Raw genomic sequence first — 19535 nt, 5'->3', positions numbered from 1 at the left:
TAGCAACACCTCCAGATTTGATATATTAGCCGTTTGAATCTCTTGGCATTAAGATACATGCCCTTTTAACTAAAATTTTCAGAAGTTCCTTTAAATTTTTTTTATAGTGTGCGTATTAAGGATCCTTCATAGTTCAAAGTTATTAATCAATAAAGGATATAAATAGTTTAAGAGCACTCCCAAATTGAGAATAGTTGGTGTTTCTGACAGTTATAAGCAATATTACAAAACCCACTACTATATATAATAAAGAGACATGATAACGAGGGAGGATGTTTGTCAGGTGTTGAAGCCGTTTCAACAGCATAGACAGCTATCGATTCGTGAGGGGGAAGTTTTATCTCTGGAGGTTCTGACGCTACTCTGTGATGATTATTGTGAGGATGAGGAGACGTTGAAGTATCTTGCGAGGCTGCTGACGCCTGAGATATATGCTGATCTGGTGGATGAGCGGAATCTAAATCATAGGTGTGGGTATCCATTATGTGATGGGGCACCTGAGAGGATACGGGACCCGTTTTCTATAGATCAAGTTACGAAACAGTTTCTTTGGGAGAACAACCCTTATGCTTACCTATCAAAGTACTGTAACAAGTTTCATTTCAGGTGCTCGCAGTTTTATCAGGTACAATTATCAGAAGAGGCTATGTTTGCTCGGACCGGAGCCCATCTGATAGAGGATACGGTAGATATGAAGAAAACTCAGGACGACAAGTTCAATGTCACATTATTTGAGGAGTTACTTAGAGAGAAGGCTTCAGAAGAAGACATTAAGTCCTTGGTAGCAGGGTTGAAGAGACTGGGACTCGATACCTCTGCTACTGAAGAGGAAGGTGATGAACAATTAGAAGTTGATCTAACGAAATGGCTAGAACAAATAAAAATCGTAGAGAATTCAGACCCGCCTTTCCTTGGAGATTTGGTTAAGGACTAAGAGACAATTTTTTTTATCTAGGCATTGAAAACATTTTAATTTCTTTAAGCGATGAACAATTCTTTAATGATTAACAAAGCACATTTCTTTTCTTATACACTATTGATTTCTATTCCTGTACATGTTTAAATTCTTACTTTTTAGCATCAAATACTTATATTATTATCGTGGAGCTTATATGTTTCATTGAACTGCTAAATAATAGCGATTGATATATTTTTAGACCCAATAATAACTAGAAAACATATTGAGAGCACCTTTCTTAGATCTCAACAAATTAGTATGGTTTCGTGGTCTAGTTGGTTATGGCATCTGCTTAACACGCAGAACGTCCCCAGTTCGATCCTGGGCGAAATCATTTAATTTTTTTGAATTTCTAGGTCCTTTTTTTCATTTTAACATTTTGGTTTGGAAATATGCTTCATATTATCACTTTCAATATATTAAAACATGGTAATGCACCTCTTCAAAGATTGTGAAGTAATAATGCTTTGATCATAGCTATAGTAATTTCACTAAAAATATTGCTACCTCTCTTCTCCTCTATATTTAAGGAATGTCAAAAAAAAAACTACAACAACTATTAGCAGCTATTAATATATTTAATTTTTCTATGTATTCATTCATTATGCACTTGACGTATTGCTAATATCTGAGATTCTATTAGATGTTCCAAGTTAACTTTATTGTAACAGTTCAAAATTTCAGTGTATGTGTAATGATTTGAAGACTCAGCTGATGTATGTTCTGGTTTCATGTTCTGCAGTATATCTAATAGATCCTTAATGTATCCTTGAATTTGTTCTTCACTGCATTGGTAGACTTTCATCTTTTCTATCTGTTTTATTAAGGGATTCACTAGCTCATGTAATGCGATTTTAGTTGGTGAATCTAATCCCATAGAATAAAGATTACCGGTCTTTATTATATTTTGGACATCGAATTTGTCTGAAAGATCGTGGGGATATAAAATCGAGTTTACGTCTTGTTTCCCTGGCGATACACTATCTATATTTGCAATATGATCCTTTATCTTAGTGAATTGTTCCTCAACGGATTTTTCCATATGTGAAACTAACTTATTCTTGAATGATTCTGTGGCTGTGAATTTCTTAACAATTGGATTATTTGAGCCAAACAATATATCATCCAGGTCTTCCTCTTCCTCAAAGACATACCTATACAGGGTTTCTTCAAATTTACTATATTTGTCTGTATCCCAGGGGAATCTTTCCATCTTAAATATGGTATCCATCTTAATCCACTGCAATAGCGTCAAATATATCTCACTATTCGACACTGCTTTTAGTATGTAGTCTTGTAAGGCATTACATTTAGCTACTAGCACTTCCTGGAAAGTTGGAATTTCCAAAATACGCTCTACGTCACAGCTGATTTTATTGAAACTTGTAGATAAATTCTCCATAAGGTTATTAACAGCAGATTCAGAGCCTGCGGTAGAGATATCAGATATGAATTTATGAATAGCCAGTGTCCATTCGGTAGTATTTATAACGATCATGTCCGCTCGAGCCTCTACCCTATTTTCTTCTATCATATGTACCTGTACATTATTTCTAGGGACATTATTCAAAGCAGAATCTAGGTCCGGCAACTTCTTCAATTGATATAAATTGTCGTTATAACAAAGCTCTCTAAAATCTTGATCTACTCCTTTCAGCAGCTTATTAAGCCCAGACACCTCATTGGTAACGTCCAGGATATCCCAATACTTGGTAGACATTTTCTCATTAAACCTATCGTTAACAGAGGCCAATTCTCTGGAGATTTCCATCCCATAGTTCTTAACTTCAGGGATCGTCTTCTCCCTAAAGAGCTGGTCGACTCTTTGTTGCTCCTCCATTTCAACTAATAGTTATACTACTTTGTATAGAAAAATCAATATTCTTTTAACCTTAACTATTCCAAAAATCGAAGTTGTCTCCCACTATCTCTCTCAAATTTTATTCACAGCACAATAGCCACTAATATATGTTAAAAACACACCTAATGAACTGTAGGCTTGGTAGTTGCCCTTAATTATATATTATTTAGTATTGATGCTATTTCAAGACCGGAAGAATCAACAAAGCGATATTTGAAAAATCATCGTAAAATGTGCATTATAGCAACGGCGATAATTTAGGACTGCCTAAGTAATTACATTCATAAAAGACCTAAGATGAATAAACTTATTGAATATTATATAGTGCTTCTGAATAATACATTAATATATATTCATATCATAGTGGAAATTTAAAATTTTTTTTATTAACAACAAAAAAAAAAAAAAAAAAAAAAAAAATAGTAGTACTTAGATGCTAACCAAAAGAAGGCGGATTAGTGCAATGTAATAGCACCCTCATTTCATCTAAGTAAAACTAGGTTTTGGTAAGCTACATTCATTAGGAACATCTGTTGCGAATGAAGCACCCGCAAAGGTCTTTGACGACCTAGAACCAGTGCGTTTATTTGATTTATTGCCTGTAGTTTTACCGTTCATTGTACCATTTGGAATTGTTGACTTGGTAGAAATATTATTTACATCATTAACATTATTAGTCAAAACCGGATTGATAATACTAATAGGATTTGGAGGAATAATACGAGGTAGGGTAGGAGATGGCATAATGTTCTGATGTTGCTGCTCCAAGGAAGGGAAGCCATTCATTGGTGGAGGAATCATACCATGATTCATATACATATGATTTGGTGCTCCGATAGGCATACCAGGAGGACCAGGAAACCCAGGTGGTTGTGGAGCAACCATTGGAGGAATCCCAGGGCGAAAGGCATCAGGATGTATAGGTTGTGGTCCTACATTATGAGCATAATGCTGCTGATGTTGCTGTTGCTGTTGCATGTTGTATGGCAGGTATTGGGAATTACCCATTGGTCCAATGTTATTCTGGACTAGTGGACTAGGGATCATGTGTGGTAAAGTGTTCAGTTGTTGTGGTATATTCATTGGTGTGGAAATTGGTGAGATAAACCCTGGCTGATGTACGTGTCCCATTGAAGGCGCTGTTCCATTCGAAAGATAGTCATCGCTTGGTGGAGTTATACTCGTAGGATTGTGCTCTGAGGACGATTTAATTATTGTCTCCACAACTGTTTTCTCAGCCTTTTCAGGGTTAATCAACAAAGTCTTAAGGTTCTTTGTCAAGCTATCATATGATTTTTTCGTTTCAAGATTCTCCCTCTGTTCGTAAGAATCTCTCTTCTGTTTACCTCTGTAATTCTTCTGTCCATTATTGTTGTTACCATTATTAGTATTAGTATTACCATTACCATGACCGAAATCCGGTTTCTGGCCGTTTGGCAATTGCTGCAAAGGTATGTTATCATTGTTCTCCTTCTGAAACTTCTTCTTATTCAACCTTTTGTTCGGTGACCGTGTACTATTGTTCTTAGCAGGTATCGCAGGTGAATTATTCTTGCTATGCGTCGGGAGTCGACGTGAACTATTGAAATACATGGTATCAGTAGACATCTTTTTAATCCTTTTTTTATTTTTATTACTTCTTTTTATAAAGAAAAAATATAAAGATTTTAATAAAGAAAAGACTTGTATAACGACTTCTTGTGTCCTTTTCAAAAGTAAATCCTTTTTTTTCTATTTTGTTCTTTAAGTTATTTTAAACAAAAATAGTCTTGATTTCTTTCTTTTATTTTTTATTGTTAAATAATTATTATTTCCTTTAATTTATCTAATTGAATTATAAGCGATACCTTTTCAGTGTTTCTAAGTTTTTAGATGTCTACATCAATCGTTTAGCGTCTACTATGTTCCCATTATTTAAATGGGCTTTGTTTAGCTTTCCCTATCCCACACAAAATTTTTTCCCTCCAACGGGTTTTCCACACAAAGCCTTCGTTTGCAGACACAATCGCTATATCCAAACCTAAAGCTAAAGCTAACACTATTACAATACTACAATACGATGCTACAATACGATGCTACAATGCTATAATACAATACAATAAACTACGATAGCTATATAATTGTCTGGAAGGACCTTCCTCATGGTCATACATTAGAACAAAGGGTATAGTGTTTTTAAGAACTAATCCTCTTCCCATGCGGAATATGTATAGGCTGCCAGTGTTAATCTAGGAATGGGTAGTATCACAAAAAATAGATGTATCTGTTCTTCTTCTTCTTCTATACTCTAGTGACAATGAATATAAATGCTTATTAAACATAAATCAATGACAAAAACTAGTGAAAACAAAAAAAAAAAAATTTACAGAATACCCATGTATTTCTTGCTTCATTGGCAAAGATATATAACCGAATCCATTTTTCCCTAATATAATTCAGAAAAAAAATGAAACCCAATCACAATCCTCTAGTGCATTCCATTTGGTTTGTAAATAATAAAAATAGAAATCAATAAAAAAACCACAAGAAAAATATCATACAAGGACAATCAAGTAAACCTTTACCTGAACAAATACTTTGTATGCTATGTGATTGATTGCTAGTTCATATATGATGCTTTCATAGTTGCAACACCAAAGACACAGTTTACTAATAGGCCACTAAATATAATACTATCTAAATTGAAAGGCCATCGCAAAAATTTTCTTTATATATTAGAATATATTAATGTTACCCTGATTACGTAGTTGGTGATTTCAGGTTTTGTTAAGAAGCATAGCTGACCATATTTATATATATTGGGAGGTCTATTATCTGTTACGTTGAGTATACTATCGAGTTAAGTATAAAAAATAATCGTTATATTATTTACATCCCTCACCTTTTATACAGTATTTAGCGGGTCTCTGTCAGTCTTGCTAATGACTATGTCGGAGAAGATGCCTTCAGAGTCTTGCTTTTTGATGGAGTCTGCCATGAAATTACGGACGTAACCACGCTCAGTATTGGTGTGGTTACATACAATGATGGCTTTCCCCATCTCCTTGTACTTTAGCACTTCGTGGTGGGACAGTTCACCTGTAACGAAGAGGTCAACGTCGTTAACGTTTAGGTTGCGGAACACACCGGAACCGCTACCAGCACAAACAGCAACGGATTGCACTTTATGGTTGCTCAGTTTACCCTCTCTCTCGTAAGCTAGGGAGGCAACTTGCATATGCTCGATGCCCAACCATTTCTTTAAGTTGGTCACTACATCAGCCACAGCGATCGGCTCCGAAAGCTTGACAAAACGACCGTATCCGACTTCATGATCTTCTTCGTCTTTCTCCAATGTGGCACTGACTTGCTCTATGCTCTTATTACTTACAATTAGTGAGTTATCGTCGTTGACTACACTTTTCACCAACCAGTCATTGACACCGCCAGCAACGGCATCCACTGCGGTATGTGGACAGTACACAGAAACACCATTTCTGATAAGTTTTACAGCATTGGCATGCTGGGTGTTGCTTTGAGGGTTCAACCTGTTCCAATTGGGGAAAATGAAGGGGTGGTAGGCCAAAATAACGTTGCATCCATTGTCAACGGCCTCCTGTGCCACACTAGATGTCAAATCTACAGTAAGCAGCATTTTAACGGCGCTATCATCAGCTTCTTCCACAGAACTATCGATCAGCAAACCAGTGTTGTCCCATTTTCTATCGGCATATGCCTCCGGATATACTTTTCTCACCACATCCAATGCTTTCTTCAATTGCGACCTCGATAAGGATCTAACACTCATTGTTGGTTAATATTATATTATTCAATTGGCCCTTATAGAACGAATCTAGTGCGATATATATTGTTCCTTATTAATAGCAAGGCAGTTGGTTCCATTCGATTTGCCTCTCTCTTAATAAGGATTTTGAAAAATTCCCTTAGAAGCGAAAATTAGGCATCTTGTCTTGGCAAAGAAAAAGCTCTCTTATTGATTTGTAATATTTCCATTCGATTAGAAGCCCAAATATATAATCGTGAAAAGCAATAGTGTTCATACATAGTGTCCTTTAAGCCCAAGCAATCTGTTTTAGCGAACTCTGTTTTACAACTTCTTGAGAATATGATTACGGAAGAATACCTGCGTGAGAAAATCAATGCCAATGTCCCAGACATTTACCATGTTATAGTTACAGATTTGTCGTATGGTTGCGGGCAGTCGTTTGACGTAGTCGTTGTAAGCAATACCTTTAGTGGTAAGAATAAGATCCAGAGGTCCAGACTTGTGAATGGTATTTTGAAAGAGGAACTGACGGAAATCCATGCATTCAGTTGCAAATGTTACACCGAAGAAGAATGGTCCAAAATTGTTATCTGAAAACTGAATGATGATCCAATAACTAAAAGGTTAACAAGAATAAGGTGTGATTTAATTAAACAAATCAGTATAAGAACACATTGAAATGAAGATGAGAACACATTAGAATGAGGATGATAATACATTGAAATTAGGATGAAGGATGAAGATGAAAACACATTATAATGAGGTATGGGATGACGATGAGCTCCAGGCAACACTGATACAACTTCCATATACTTAGCATTTAAAACCATATCTAAACACGATTTCCATAATCTACAATAATAATTAAACTGAAGCTATCACCTTATCCATTTATAATATATTCCGATACCTCAAATTGGGTCTTGGTAATTGCAGAAGAACTTATTTATTTTAAATTTAATAACAACAACTATAAACTATAATAACGTTTTTAGAGTTGTGTAAGTCTCTAATAAGATTATATTTATTTGCGGACTATTTATTTGGTCATAAAGAATATATAAGATATTTTTTTCAAACAAGTGATTATGGGAATGCCTCTAAGGAACATATTCGGTTTCCATATCTTTCTTTATATCAATAATAATAATGTTAATAAAGAAATTTGGCAAACTATATGACTTCTTTCAGCAAAGGTATCTAGGGCACATGGCGTAAAGGTAAAAATCGTTTCATTTCAGGCAATAAATGCTTTTCATAAGGCGGCTGTATGCAGAATTTCGTAAATAAAAACATGAACTTGGTATTTTTAGTTTTAATAATAAGGGGGTGGTGGTGGAGTTGGAACATAATGCAATCCTAGCAAGTGATTTAGTCTCTTTTGAGTAGCATTTTCCATACCAAGTGGAGAATATCTGTCATCATCAATATATGGTCCATTACTAGGGAATATTGATTTGAAAATAGCAGAGTTAGATATCTTATTATTAAAGAAATCATCCTCAGTTACACTAACTCTTTTATTCTGTTTAATCTCGATCTCATCAACTTCATTACTATTCTCAATATCGTGTTCAATGATAATAGATGGCTCGACGAATGGCATAGAGACAGATACTCTAGTCTCGGCGTAGTCTTCCTTCTTGTCGCTTTCGATGCTTTCGATATTGTATTCAGGTTCCTTTGTAGTTTCTTGAGTCTTTTTGCTTTTCTGCATCTTGATCTTTCTTCTCCTTGGGCGTCCATGATTTTGTTGTTCATCGTGATCGCTGCTTCGTTCGTACAGTTTGTTTTGAATCTCTGTGATGACGTCCAAGTCATATGCCTTCTCTTCCAATACTTCCGTCGGTAGCAAATTTGACTCCTTATCATAATACGATTTCCCACTTAATAGGTTATTGCTTGATGTTGACGTTCTTCTTAACATATAATCGACAGAGGGCCTCTTAGTCATTAGTATATCAGGAGTGGAAGATTTCTCCTTTTTCTTTTCGCTATAAGAAGAATAATAGTTTCCTAACGAAGGCATTCTTGAAATAAATCTGTAGAGGTTTTGTCTCTCCAGACAACCTGGTATTAGGGAGAGTGTATTGCTGACTGTAGAGTAGAGTGATAATGTTTGTCTAGAGGACACCAAAGTGGATAACCTCAGCATATTTGGTGGAGATAGTTCATGTAAGTCTGATTCGTCATAAACGGTCATTTGCATAACTGAATTATTTTGTTGACCAGTCGTTAGTGTACCGTTACTCTCCATATGTTTGGCTTGCAAATGCTCCGGCCTGGCGTTGTTTTTAGGAGCCTTTGATTTAGTAAACCAGGTTTGTGACATATTAAACAATGCAGTCGGTAGAGTCTCTTTAAATACCAGTTCCATAGATCTCTTCAGCCTCTTCTCTATCGTGGATTGTAGCATTTTAATAGAGCAATCAAACTTGAAATCCAGCACAACATCATCGAAAGAGATACCTATACCAGAATTACGGGCGACGAAGAACACTTTTGAGATGGCTTCCATCTTAATGTGACTGAAGGTCATAGTTATGGGCAGGCTAAAGGAGTCGTTGCACACCAGACCCGGTGTAACGAAGTCCGGAGCATCCCCCATACTGAGCAACAACAGGTTAGACTCGATCACCGTGCGTACTTTCAACATGGCTCCATCCACAGCTATCTTACATATACCTTTCATCATCGAAGAAGTAGCGCTACTCTCGTTTGACAAAGACGAAACACCGAGCCCCACATCCAAATCCAGAATTTCCAACGTCGGTATGCTTGGGAAATCAACTTGCTCCACAATAATATCATTCTTCAAAATATCAATTGAACTATGCTTCTTCTTCCTCCCAGATTCACTAGTAGTAGACCCAGATCTCTTCATATCCTTCTCATTCTCTAGCTCTCTTTCCTTATCCTCATCTTCAGAAGTATGTGGGTTCAGTGCTGCACTAAGCTTCTCCCGTATCTTCTCATTGAACTCAGCACTGCCAAAGACACTACTATCAAACCTAAACGACATTTTTGTTGTTGGTTACTTTTCTAAACACATAACAATGTTAAGTTACAGCAGTACATATACAAATAACATCAATATATATAAAACAATGATACAATGGTTAAGTTATATCGAATGAAAATTAAGTAAATCTAAATAAAGAGAGAGCCACTTCCAATGACACTGCCCCATAGGCCCGCAATTAATTTTTTTTTTTTTTACTTTTTTTACTTTTTGGCTGCTATACCCAATCCGGAAATATCCTTATTTTCTTAGAAACAGCCGCACATCATTAGGGAATCTAATATAAATAATTAGTACGTTCTTAGACGGGGACGTAAAGTTAAAATAAATTTTGAATACCTACAAATAGAGTCATTACTCGTATGAAGGTATATAATGTCGTATACTATTATAGTATATTATATTATTGTATTATTATAATTATAGTATAGTATAGTATAGTCTAGTAAGTATAGTATAGTATAGTATAGTATAGTACAGTACAGTATAGTATAGTATAGTTTAGTATAGTATAGTATAGTATAGTATAGTATAGTTTAGTATAGTATAGTATAGTATAGTATAGTATAGTATAGTATAGTATAGTATAGTATTTTATCTGTTTTGGGTTTCAGATGGATTATATCCAATAACACTATGTGAGATATTTACACTGTGATACTGACAGTTATATCATATATAAATGTAGTGACCACCCTTCCAATGTAATAATATAGTAATATATCAGCATACTAATATACTAATATACTAATATACTAATATACTAATATACTAATATACTAATATACTAATATACTAATATACTAATATACTAATATACTAATATACTAATATAATAATATAATATAGCATTATGTTACAAATTGGCCGGGTAGATAGCCGGGTAAATGTCCGGGTAAAATAAACACCAAAATTCAAAAATTGCTTTGATCAAAGTTTTGTTTTTTAATTCTGTACGGGGGTTTCTGTACGGGATTTTTTCTAATATGTTACCGGAAGGAGTTCTACGAGTCCATCTGTAGCCTCTGGGCCAGCCCCCGCCAAATAGCGAGAGATCACGAATAACTAAACAAAGTAAATACAAGAGCTATATTGAAGAATTTGGTAAACATTATATTAATCGTTACTATTAATTTGAGTTAAACAGTTTATAAGTAATAGAGGCTATTAAACACGATCAAGAGAGATATAGAAAAAATGGATTTGCCAGAGACGAGGCAGTCTTCTATAATGGTTGCTGTAAGAGTACGGCCGTTTTCAGATCAAGAAGTGATGCGGCTCGAGCCCGATGAGGTTGGTCCTGAGGATTTGATTCTTGGTGACGAGAGTAGGGTAGACGAGGACGAAACAATTGATGGTGATGAAATGGATGTATCCATGGCCAATGCCAGTGTCGTGTTGCAAAGTGATGGTAGTGTCGAGAGGCGTGGTAGAGTGAAATCGCGGATCAACAAAGGAAGCACTGTGCGGCCTCAAGGTATACGTAAGATTGTGGAGTGTGTAGATGACAAGATGATTATATTTGATCCCAATAGCAGGAATCCATTATATAAGATCAAGGAGAGCGTGCTAAACTCGATGTACACTAGCGATATGCAACAGGTAAACGGTAGAGGAACCAGCACTAGAGGAAGGAAGACAAGTAATATAATGGGAAATTCCTCGATGATAATAGATCAGCAACAGGAAATGTATCTAGGTTCAGCATCGGCATCTCCCTTACATTCTCGCAGGCAGAGAAGATATAACGGAAATTCTGCTGGATCAGAAATCAAGTTTGTCTTTGATAAGCTATTTGATGAGGAAGCCACACAGAGAGAGGTATATCAGAGCACTACAAGTTCATTACTCGACTCTGTGCTCGACGGTTTTAATAGCACAGTCTTTGCATACGGAGCTACAGGTTGTGGGAAAACATATACAGTAAGTGGGACACCCGAGAACCCCGGTATCATATTTCAAGCCATGGAGGAATTATTTCAAAAGATGGAAGATCTTAAGGATATAAAGAATTTTCAGATATCCCTGTCGTTTCTTGAAATCTACAATGAGCGAATCAGAGATCTTCTGAATCCAGAAACCGCATCTCAGAAGCTAGTGATACGCGAGGACTCTGATAATAAAATTACGGTATCAAATCTATCCTACCATTTCCCTACCACAGTCCAGGATGTCATGGATTTGGTAATCAAGGGTAACTTCAACCGTACAACTTCACCAACAGAAGCCAACGAGGTCTCTTCTCGTTCACATGCTGTATTGCAAATCCATATTTTACAGAGCAATCGGAGTGTTGAATTGAAGGATCATCAAACTTTCGGTACCTTATCAATAATCGACCTGGCTGGCAGTGAGAGAGCTGCATCCACAAAGAACAGAGGCGCCAGACTACACGAGGGAGCTAACATAAATCGTTCCTTACTAGCTTTAGGTAATTGTATCAATGCACTATGTATTAACGGTAATAATGGTAGGTCCAGATGCCATGTTCCATATAGGGACTCTAAGCTTACCAGATTACTTAAATTTTCACTTGGAGGGAATTGCAAGACAGTAATGATAGTCTGTATTTCACCTAGTAGCACTCATTATGATGAGACTTTGAATACTTTAAAATACGCTAACAGGGCGAAGGAGATCAAGACTAAGCTGATCAGGAATCAGCAGTCCTTGAATCGCCATGTAGGCTCATATTTGAAGATGATTACAGAGCAAAAGAAAGAGATCGATGAGCTGAGGGCCCGGGAGGCCAAGATGCTCCAGGTCCATTTATCCAAATACAAAGCCACAAGAGAAGCCATCGACCTTGCCATCACTGACTGCGTCAATAATGTTAGGTTTCAATACACACAGGTCCCCAAATTCCGGAATTGCAAGCTTATCAAGTCGCTCATACTGTGCAAAAGAAGGTTTCTGCAGCTTATTATACTTGACCTGGACAAAATGGCCGATGTGATAGTACGAGAACAAGAAGAAAATGGTGAAATCAGCGTCACCACCGATGACGCATCAACCATTGACAAAATAGCGAAATTGAAAGAACAACTACGTAAAAAGATCAAGCAACTAGAACACAAATTTGATTCGCACGATGAGCTGGATGTAGTGATTGAGAACGTCCGGACCGTAGACCTGTTAAAGCTCGCAGAGATGGAAAACTGGAACCACGACAGGGACCCGATCCGTCTTGAACAGGCCCTGGACCACGTCTCGGAGCAACTACGCAATGATATCCTCATCCACGCCTCCCAGATGACCGAGAAGCTCTTCGACGAGCAATGCCCTTTACACACTCATTTCTTCAATTACAAATACAACAAGTACAAGTACAAGTACAAATCCATAGACCCAGCTCTCCACGGCCGACTGGACAACTTGGTCCACATAGACCAAATGTTTGAAGAGTTCGGGAAATCCTTCCTGGACATGTCCACATCCAGTTACACTCCCGCACCAGACACTAGTACTACCACCAATACCAATAGCACTACAGCTCCAGCTCATGCTCCAGCTCAAGCTCCAGCTCCAGCTCCCGAGCCCACATTAGTGTCTACGCCCATAGAAGAGGGCAACCGTAAGCGAATAGCTAGTAACGACGACCCCAGAGAAGAATAGACTCACCCTTTTTTTTTTTTTTTATCTTATTTTTTTTTTTTTGCTTCCGTCCTAAATCCCTCTTCATCCCTGCCCCCCCGTCCTACCCCTCTTTGTTAGAACAAAAAAAAACCTCCTCTTTTTTTTTTTACATTGTTGTTTGTACAGGCATTTCTCTCTCCTTCAATCACACAGCCTTCCCAATTTTCCAATTTCATTTTTTTTTATATACTGTATTGACCACCCTCCAACCTCCCCTCAAGCTCTGTACTAATAGTTCTGTACACGTGATTTTGTATCAATCAAAAAGGTCTGGATCATTTTATGAGTTGTACAAAAGAGGTTTTTTTTTTTGCCTCTTTTGTGTCTTCTGCAGTGGTTTCTAAACCGTATAGGTATTTGTGCTAATGCCTGTGTGTATGGTGTTTGCCTGAGTGTACAGCGATCTCTGTGGGTTATGTCTTTCTTCCACACCCGTCGTAGTTGGTTTTGTGCTGCTTCAACAGTATGTCTCTGTATAGCACTTTTGCATAGTGGAAAAAGAAATTTTTGTTATTGAGTATTAGGACTAGGAGTAAGGATTGTATTTTTTTGGGCAATGAGCATGATACAATAACAAATACGATACAAAAACAATCACAAAATCGCTAACTAGCTAAGTAATAGCAAGGAAAAAAAAAAAGCAAGAAGCTACTAATTGCTTTTTCTTTTGCTCTCTTTTTGGACCCAAAAAAAAAAAAAAATAAAAAATTTTTTTTCTCTCTCTCTCTGTGAAAAAAAAAAACTTATGAAAATAACAACGAAACACAAAAGATTTAAGCATATATATAAGATACTATTTCTTTGAATCATTTACTAGGATGAAGTAGGAAGAAGAAGGTTGAACTTTGAACCCACCAAAACCCCCCCAATAAACTCTCTTTTTTTTTTAAAAAAATAAAGAGAAAAACCCTGATAATTTTTTTTTTTTAATTTTTTTTTTTTTTTTTATAATTATTAATTGATTATATTGAAAAGAATTAAAATAAAAATAATAAATTACAAAATAATTAGAAAAGAAAAATACTTCTGAACTAATTTTTTTTCTCTCTCTCTCAAAAAGATTCTTATTGTGAATTTTGTTTTTTTAAAAGAAAGCCAAATTTTATTTAAGGATTAATAAATTAAAGAAGATAACAAAACTTCTTGTTGACAGTTATTAAGTTAATCAAGTCAAAACAACAACAAAACAAAAAACTATTTTTTTTTTTAGAAAGAAAAGGAAATTAAAATATAAAAAAAAAAAAATATGGCTTATAATTATTCACAGGATCCAGTCCTGTTTTCGCAATCTCAGATAAATCATCACCATAGCCATTCTCTAAACTTGTTACCTTCATTTAGTCATTCCCATCAACGTCATTACTCTCAAAACCCAATGAACATGAACATGAACATGAATATGAACATGAACATGAACATGAATATGAACATGAATATGAATATGATTCCGGTACACAATAATTTATTTCCACATATTATGGAACAAGCTCCTATGGTAGCAGCTCCTCCTATCATGCTACAACAGCAGGATAATAATAATATTCCTCCACAACAGCAACAGCAATTGCAAATTCACATGCAGCCACAACCAGAGATCCAACAACAGATACCGCAAATACAGCAACAGGTACAGGTGCCTCCTCCACCTGCACAACAGGTGAATGGTGGTGTGAGTCATGTGCTCGATTACGATGTCGAGTTGATGACGAAGTTTGTGATGAAGAATGCCTTTTTCGCTTTCCGCACAACTATAAATCAAAATGAAGAGAACATAGCTCTGTTCCATAAGGGTATAAGTTCGGTGTTAAACGCTACAAGGCTTCCCTCTGTTACCATATACCTGGCTATAGATTACTTGTTCAAGTATATTAGCAAACTAAATGATGGTCCTAACTCTATTGGCGGTAACTCCATTAATGTCATATATCAAAATACGATGATTGCCTTCATCTTGGCAAATAAATTCAACGATGACAAAACATTCACAAATAAGTCATGGTCTCAGGCCACTGGTATGGCTATCGATATCATAAATGAATTCGAAAGAGAATGGCTGAAGGTATTCGAATGGAAACTTTATAATGACAAATTCATCCTCTATCCAGAGTTTGTTGCCGCTTATGAAGTTTTCCAGGAGGAAAGTATACAACAAACTTTACCACCTCAGATACAACCTAAACCAACTTCGACGAACAATTACTTATCTTCGTCTATGAACAATAGCTCATATGAATACGGTTACCAAACTCCTTTGACCATGTACTCCTCTCCAAACAGCTACTTCTATCATACTGGAAATGGGAAGGTGGTTAACAACCAGACAGACTTCGGCTACAACAATAACAATAACAATAACAGCGATATTGAACGTCTACAACAAAACTTGGTACAGCCATCAATTCCTCTCGTATCGCCACTATCAGATATTGGCCACGTCTCTAGCCGTGATGAGTTCTCTGATAACAGCTTTGATTATGATTTCTACAACTTCGGAGCAAGTCAAAGCAATAACAGCAAATACAACAATAACAACTTATTTCAGGCACAAGCCCAAGCTCCACAATCAAACTATATAAATTTTAAGATGGAACCAACAACGACTAATCCTCAACCAACTTACCAACTGAATAACGATTTCAACAACTACAATATGATTAACAATGGCTACTATAAACCAGTATACAACAACAAGGTGAATAATTTTTACCCTTACTCGGCTGTTTACTAAGATAATGAGCTTCACTTTTAGTTATCAAACAGATGAGATTACCGGCAATTATGAATAAATATAAGAAATAATGGTGCCGCTTACTTGCCTAAATGGTTAGTACTATGGAAAAATTTTTTCACTCTTAACTGTTATGATTATTATTATCATATTTCTTTTTTCTTTTTGGTTTTCTTTTTTTTTTTTTTTTATAATTGGTCGATGTTCAAGTAGATACAAGATAGTATCCAGGCTTATAATTTTTTGATTTCCATTTTTTTTTTCTTTTTTGGTTTATTTTTATTTCATTATAAATTATTGATGAAGTCTTTTCATAAACCATAACCTTTCACATAACCTTATAAAAAGGCAAAAAAAAAAAACAAAAAAAAATTCAAAATAATATTTTTTAAAAAAAAAAAAAAATTATAAACATATACCTATAAGACGGATATACCTATGATCCAAACTATAGATTTTTTTTTTATTATAGGAGAGTTATGTGTTCCCGTTTCAGAGAACCTATAAATAACTCTCACACTTCTCAGAGAGACCTCTTAAATGAGCGATCTTTTTATTCCTATTTTTTGTATACTTTTTTTTTTATTTTTTTTATTTTTTTTTTTTAATGAAGAAAGAAGATAGAAATAATATTTATTTATCTACATAAAATTTCAATGAATGATAAATTTATTAAAGATTAATAACAAAGAATGCGACTGTGCAGGGTGAACCCTATTACGATAATCATGGACGATATGTTGATGACCATTTTAAATAGATTTATAATCCTATTTTTAAACAAAATAATAAGTTTTGAATAAATATATTTATAACATCAAAATATGTGACATCTATTTAGCTACCTCCAGCCTCTCTGAACCATCTTACACTTCTGTCCATGCACACACAGCACAAACCTTCATTTACATCACTTCCCATACCAGCTCGTATCCCTTTGTTTATAAATTTTACATCAAACACAGGAGGATATTTCAATGAATCACCGTTTTCATCTTCTAGTAATATCTCGTCCTCAGCTTCAATATCACCGGCGGTTATATTCAAGGTGCTTACTCGTTCTCTCAACTTGACGTCCCAGACTCTAACTTTACTGTCGTAACCACATGTTGCCAGAAATTCACCACTTGCGCTAAAGGATAAACCGAACACCCAACCATTATGGGCAAAAGATCCGATACTGGTCTGACTACTATGTGTTGCAATAGCAAAATTACCGATTCTTTCACCGAATTCCGTCTCATACATAGTGACACATCCGAACGAACCGGAATCATTGGCCACAGCAAGCAAGGATCCCGTAGGTGAAAATCTGACACAACGAACAGTGTTACTGTTCTGTTCTATGCCTTGCAGACCGAAACCTTCAAAATTGTAAAGTGGTTTCAAAGAGTTCAGCTGCGATACAATTACGGATCCATTTTCAAAACCAGTAGCTATTAAACCATTGTTTGAGATGTCCACACACGTTGCAACACTAGGGTCCTTCACAGGAATGGCCCCTTCGTATCTTAAGTGAAGTTTGTGTTTCAAATCCTCATCATTTGCTTCAAGTGCCTCTTGGTCTTCTTGTTCAAAAGGGTAGAAATTCCAAATATAGGTGTTCCCTTTCACATCAGTTGCAGCAAACTTATGTGCGACACTGAAATCTGACGAAGTATACCATTTCACTGCCCAGTACGATTTCTTCTTTTCTGCGGCGGACATGAGTTCAATTGCTCTTATTTTAGTATCATTGCCTTCGGCAACATCGATTTCATAGAAGAAAACTTCCCCAGTGAAGGAGACACATGCCACAACGCATACCAACTTACCTGTCCTCTCAACGCTGTTAAAGACATCTATATGATGTACACCAGATTTATGCACAAATTGACTTATTACATGGTCTCTTGGTGTTTCGTTATCTAGCAACTTATTCTTCCATAGCTTGATATGACCATCACCAGAACATGTTATCGTGTATGGTACACTTATAGCAACACCATATATATCAGCTTCATGAGCTTTCCCACAATTGGCTGTTGAAATAAATATTTTGGACATTTGAACCTTCCGTGCAATCCTATCTTTTCTTAATATCAATAGTTTATTCTAGACAGCTTAAATTACAATCAGTTAAATCGTCTTGTATATATTATAGAGTTAGAGCGTCTAGTAGTTCTGTTAGAGGTTCCTTCAATATGATCCTCTTTGGTTTTATGTTCAAGACAACCTTCTTTTCTATATTCAAAGGCTAAAACGGTTCTTCTCGCCTTTTCCATTAAGGGCCTTAAAGGATGAAGGTGCCCTCTATAAATAATCTCAATGAACTTACAAGACCCCCAATTTGTAAGAACTAATTCTATATATATAAGTCAGTTAGTCGGTGACATATCTATAATATATAGAGCAGGTTTCGGGTTTTGGGTTTTGGGCTTATTGCGTATAATATGAGGCTTCGTTACAAAGTGCATGTCGATGATGTACGGATAGACAAAGGGAACTATGCAAAGTACGGTCTTGTGGTATCAGTCTGGGATAACAATGAGGAGGTCAAGGAGGTTAAAGTTTATAAGCGGTATAGTGAGTTTCGGCAGCTCAAGAAGAGTCTAGAGTCTCAAATCGGGGGTGATTTGCCGTATGAGTTTCCGCCAAGAACGGCACTGCTGTGGGGGATCAGCAATGGTGTTAATGAAGATGTGATAGATGAGCGGAAAATAAAACTACCGCAGTTTATGGAGGAGCTGCTAAATGACTCGTTCGATGTCCGTTGGAAGAGGTCACCACTTGTTTCTTCTTTTCTTGGTGTGGATCTAAGACAATTGGAAGTGTCCCACGGCCACGGTTCTGGAGGAGGAGCCGAAAAGAGTAGTTTAGTATCCCACCGTTTTGAAGAAATAAATAGAGATAACTGGATATCTATGTTTCAGGATTGTAAGATGGAATTTGAAGATTGTAAGAAGAATCTTAGCGGCTCTGCAAGATCAAAAAGAGCTATGCAAATACGGCTCAAAGTGAACGGGCTAGACAGCTCCCTGAAAACTGAGAAGGAGCTACCATCAGAGGAGAGCATTCGCAGATCCAAATTACTACAAAACTTAAAAGAAGATCTCAACGATTTAGTTTTAGAGATGGACTCATCTAATCTATACGGTTCATTTGCAAATAATGCTGCTTCTGAACCCAGTCAACCCGTAAAGCCATTACCAGGGAGAAGAAGATTAGGAGAAACAGACGAAACCGCGAAATATAACAATAAGGGACTTCTACAAGCACAACAGACCATAGTTAAGGATCAGGATCAAGAACTTGCGCAATTACACAAGGTTATTCAAAGACAGAAACAAATTTCATTAGACATGAATGATGAGCTAATACTGCAAAACGAACTTTTGGACTCATTTGAAACAGATGTTGACAGAACTGCCAACAAATTAAAGAAAGCAAATAGAAAAGCTCGTGATTTCAACAGCTGAACCGTAGATCATTCTACTCAACATCAGTTCATTTACGTTTCTTTCGGCGAGTTTGAAATGATAGGCAATTTAGACCAACCATATGGACCAACTAAAGGCATATCGG

The 19535-nt window shown here is 36.2% G+C and overlaps 11 protein-coding genes across 11 annotated transcripts; 5 read left to right on the top strand and 6 right to left on the bottom strand.

The window, feature by feature from the left end:
* Positions 1-256: 256 nt before the first annotated feature.
* On the top strand, positions 257-934 carry RTR1 (RNA polymerase II subunit B1 CTD phosphatase RTR1; the record flags this gene model as incomplete). Its single annotated transcript, XM_071053588.1, has 1 exon — positions 257-934. One exon carries the CDS (start codon positions 257-259, stop codon positions 932-934), a length of 678 nt encoding a protein of 225 aa, XP_070910996.1.
* Positions 935-1553: 619 nt separating this feature from the next.
* COG1 (Golgi transport complex subunit COG1) lies at positions 1554-2798 on the bottom strand (the record flags this gene model as incomplete). Its single annotated transcript, XM_071053587.1, has 1 exon — positions 1554-2798. One exon carries the CDS (start codon positions 2796-2798, stop codon positions 1554-1556), a length of 1245 nt encoding a protein of 414 aa, XP_070910995.1.
* A 507-nt stretch (positions 2799-3305) lies between these two features.
* On the bottom strand, positions 3306-4427 carry EDC1 (Edc1p; the record flags this gene model as incomplete). Its single annotated transcript, XM_071053586.1, has 1 exon — positions 3306-4427. One exon carries the CDS (start codon positions 4425-4427, stop codon positions 3306-3308), a length of 1122 nt encoding a protein of 373 aa, XP_070910994.1.
* Positions 4428-5703: 1276 nt separating this feature from the next.
* Positions 5704-6606, bottom strand: NIF3 (uncharacterized protein; the record flags this gene model as incomplete). Its single annotated transcript, XM_071053585.1, has 1 exon — positions 5704-6606. The coding sequence occupies one exon, from the start codon at positions 6604-6606 to the stop codon at positions 5704-5706; it is 903 nt and encodes a 300-aa protein (XP_070910993.1).
* A 318-nt stretch (positions 6607-6924) lies between these two features.
* On the top strand, positions 6925-7179 carry BOL2 (Bol2p; the record flags this gene model as incomplete). Its single annotated transcript, XM_071053584.1, has 1 exon — positions 6925-7179. One exon carries the CDS (start codon positions 6925-6927, stop codon positions 7177-7179), a length of 255 nt encoding a protein of 84 aa, XP_070910992.1.
* A 721-nt stretch (positions 7180-7900) lies between these two features.
* Positions 7901-9607, bottom strand: MDM34 (ERMES complex subunit MDM34; the record flags this gene model as incomplete). The annotated part of the gene is made up of 1 exon (XM_071053583.1): positions 7901-9607. The coding sequence occupies one exon, from the start codon at positions 9605-9607 to the stop codon at positions 7901-7903; it is 1707 nt and encodes a 568-aa protein (XP_070910991.1).
* A 1197-nt stretch (positions 9608-10804) lies between these two features.
* Positions 10805-13222, top strand: KIP3 (tubulin-dependent ATPase KIP3; the record flags this gene model as incomplete). Its single annotated transcript, XM_071053582.1, has 1 exon — positions 10805-13222. The coding sequence occupies one exon, from the start codon at positions 10805-10807 to the stop codon at positions 13220-13222; it is 2418 nt and encodes an 805-aa protein (XP_070910990.1).
* Positions 13223-13894: 672 nt separating this feature from the next.
* Positions 13895-14053, bottom strand: RNJ42_03417 (uncharacterized protein; the record flags this gene model as incomplete). The annotated part of the gene is made up of 1 exon (XM_071053581.1): positions 13895-14053. One exon carries the CDS (start codon positions 14051-14053, stop codon positions 13895-13897), a length of 159 nt encoding a protein of 52 aa, XP_070910989.1.
* A 436-nt stretch (positions 14054-14489) lies between these two features.
* Positions 14490-15971, top strand: CLG1 (Clg1p; the record flags this gene model as incomplete). The annotated part of the gene is made up of 1 exon (XM_071053580.1): positions 14490-15971. One exon carries the CDS (start codon positions 14490-14492, stop codon positions 15969-15971), a length of 1482 nt encoding a protein of 493 aa, XP_070910988.1.
* Positions 15972-16808: 837 nt separating this feature from the next.
* On the bottom strand, positions 16809-18017 carry SKI8 (SKI complex subunit WD repeat protein SKI8; the record flags this gene model as incomplete). Its single annotated transcript, XM_071053579.1, has 1 exon — positions 16809-18017. The coding sequence occupies one exon, from the start codon at positions 18015-18017 to the stop codon at positions 16809-16811; it is 1209 nt and encodes a 402-aa protein (XP_070910987.1).
* Positions 18018-18403: 386 nt separating this feature from the next.
* On the top strand, positions 18404-19429 carry VAM7 (Vam7p; the record flags this gene model as incomplete). Its single annotated transcript, XM_071053578.1, has 1 exon — positions 18404-19429. One exon carries the CDS (start codon positions 18404-18406, stop codon positions 19427-19429), a length of 1026 nt encoding a protein of 341 aa, XP_070910986.1.
* Positions 19430-19535: the final 106 nt, after the last annotated feature.

This window comes from Nakaseomyces bracarensis, assembly GCF_045282275.1.
Source record: "Nakaseomyces bracarensis strain CBM3 chromosome Unknown Scaff11_0, whole genome shotgun sequence".
Taxonomy (NCBI): Eukaryota; Fungi; Ascomycota; class Saccharomycetes; order Saccharomycetales; family Saccharomycetaceae; genus Nakaseomyces; species Nakaseomyces bracarensis.
Note: the sequence above shows the minus strand (reverse complement) of the source record. Positions and strands in the feature narration are given on the sequence as shown.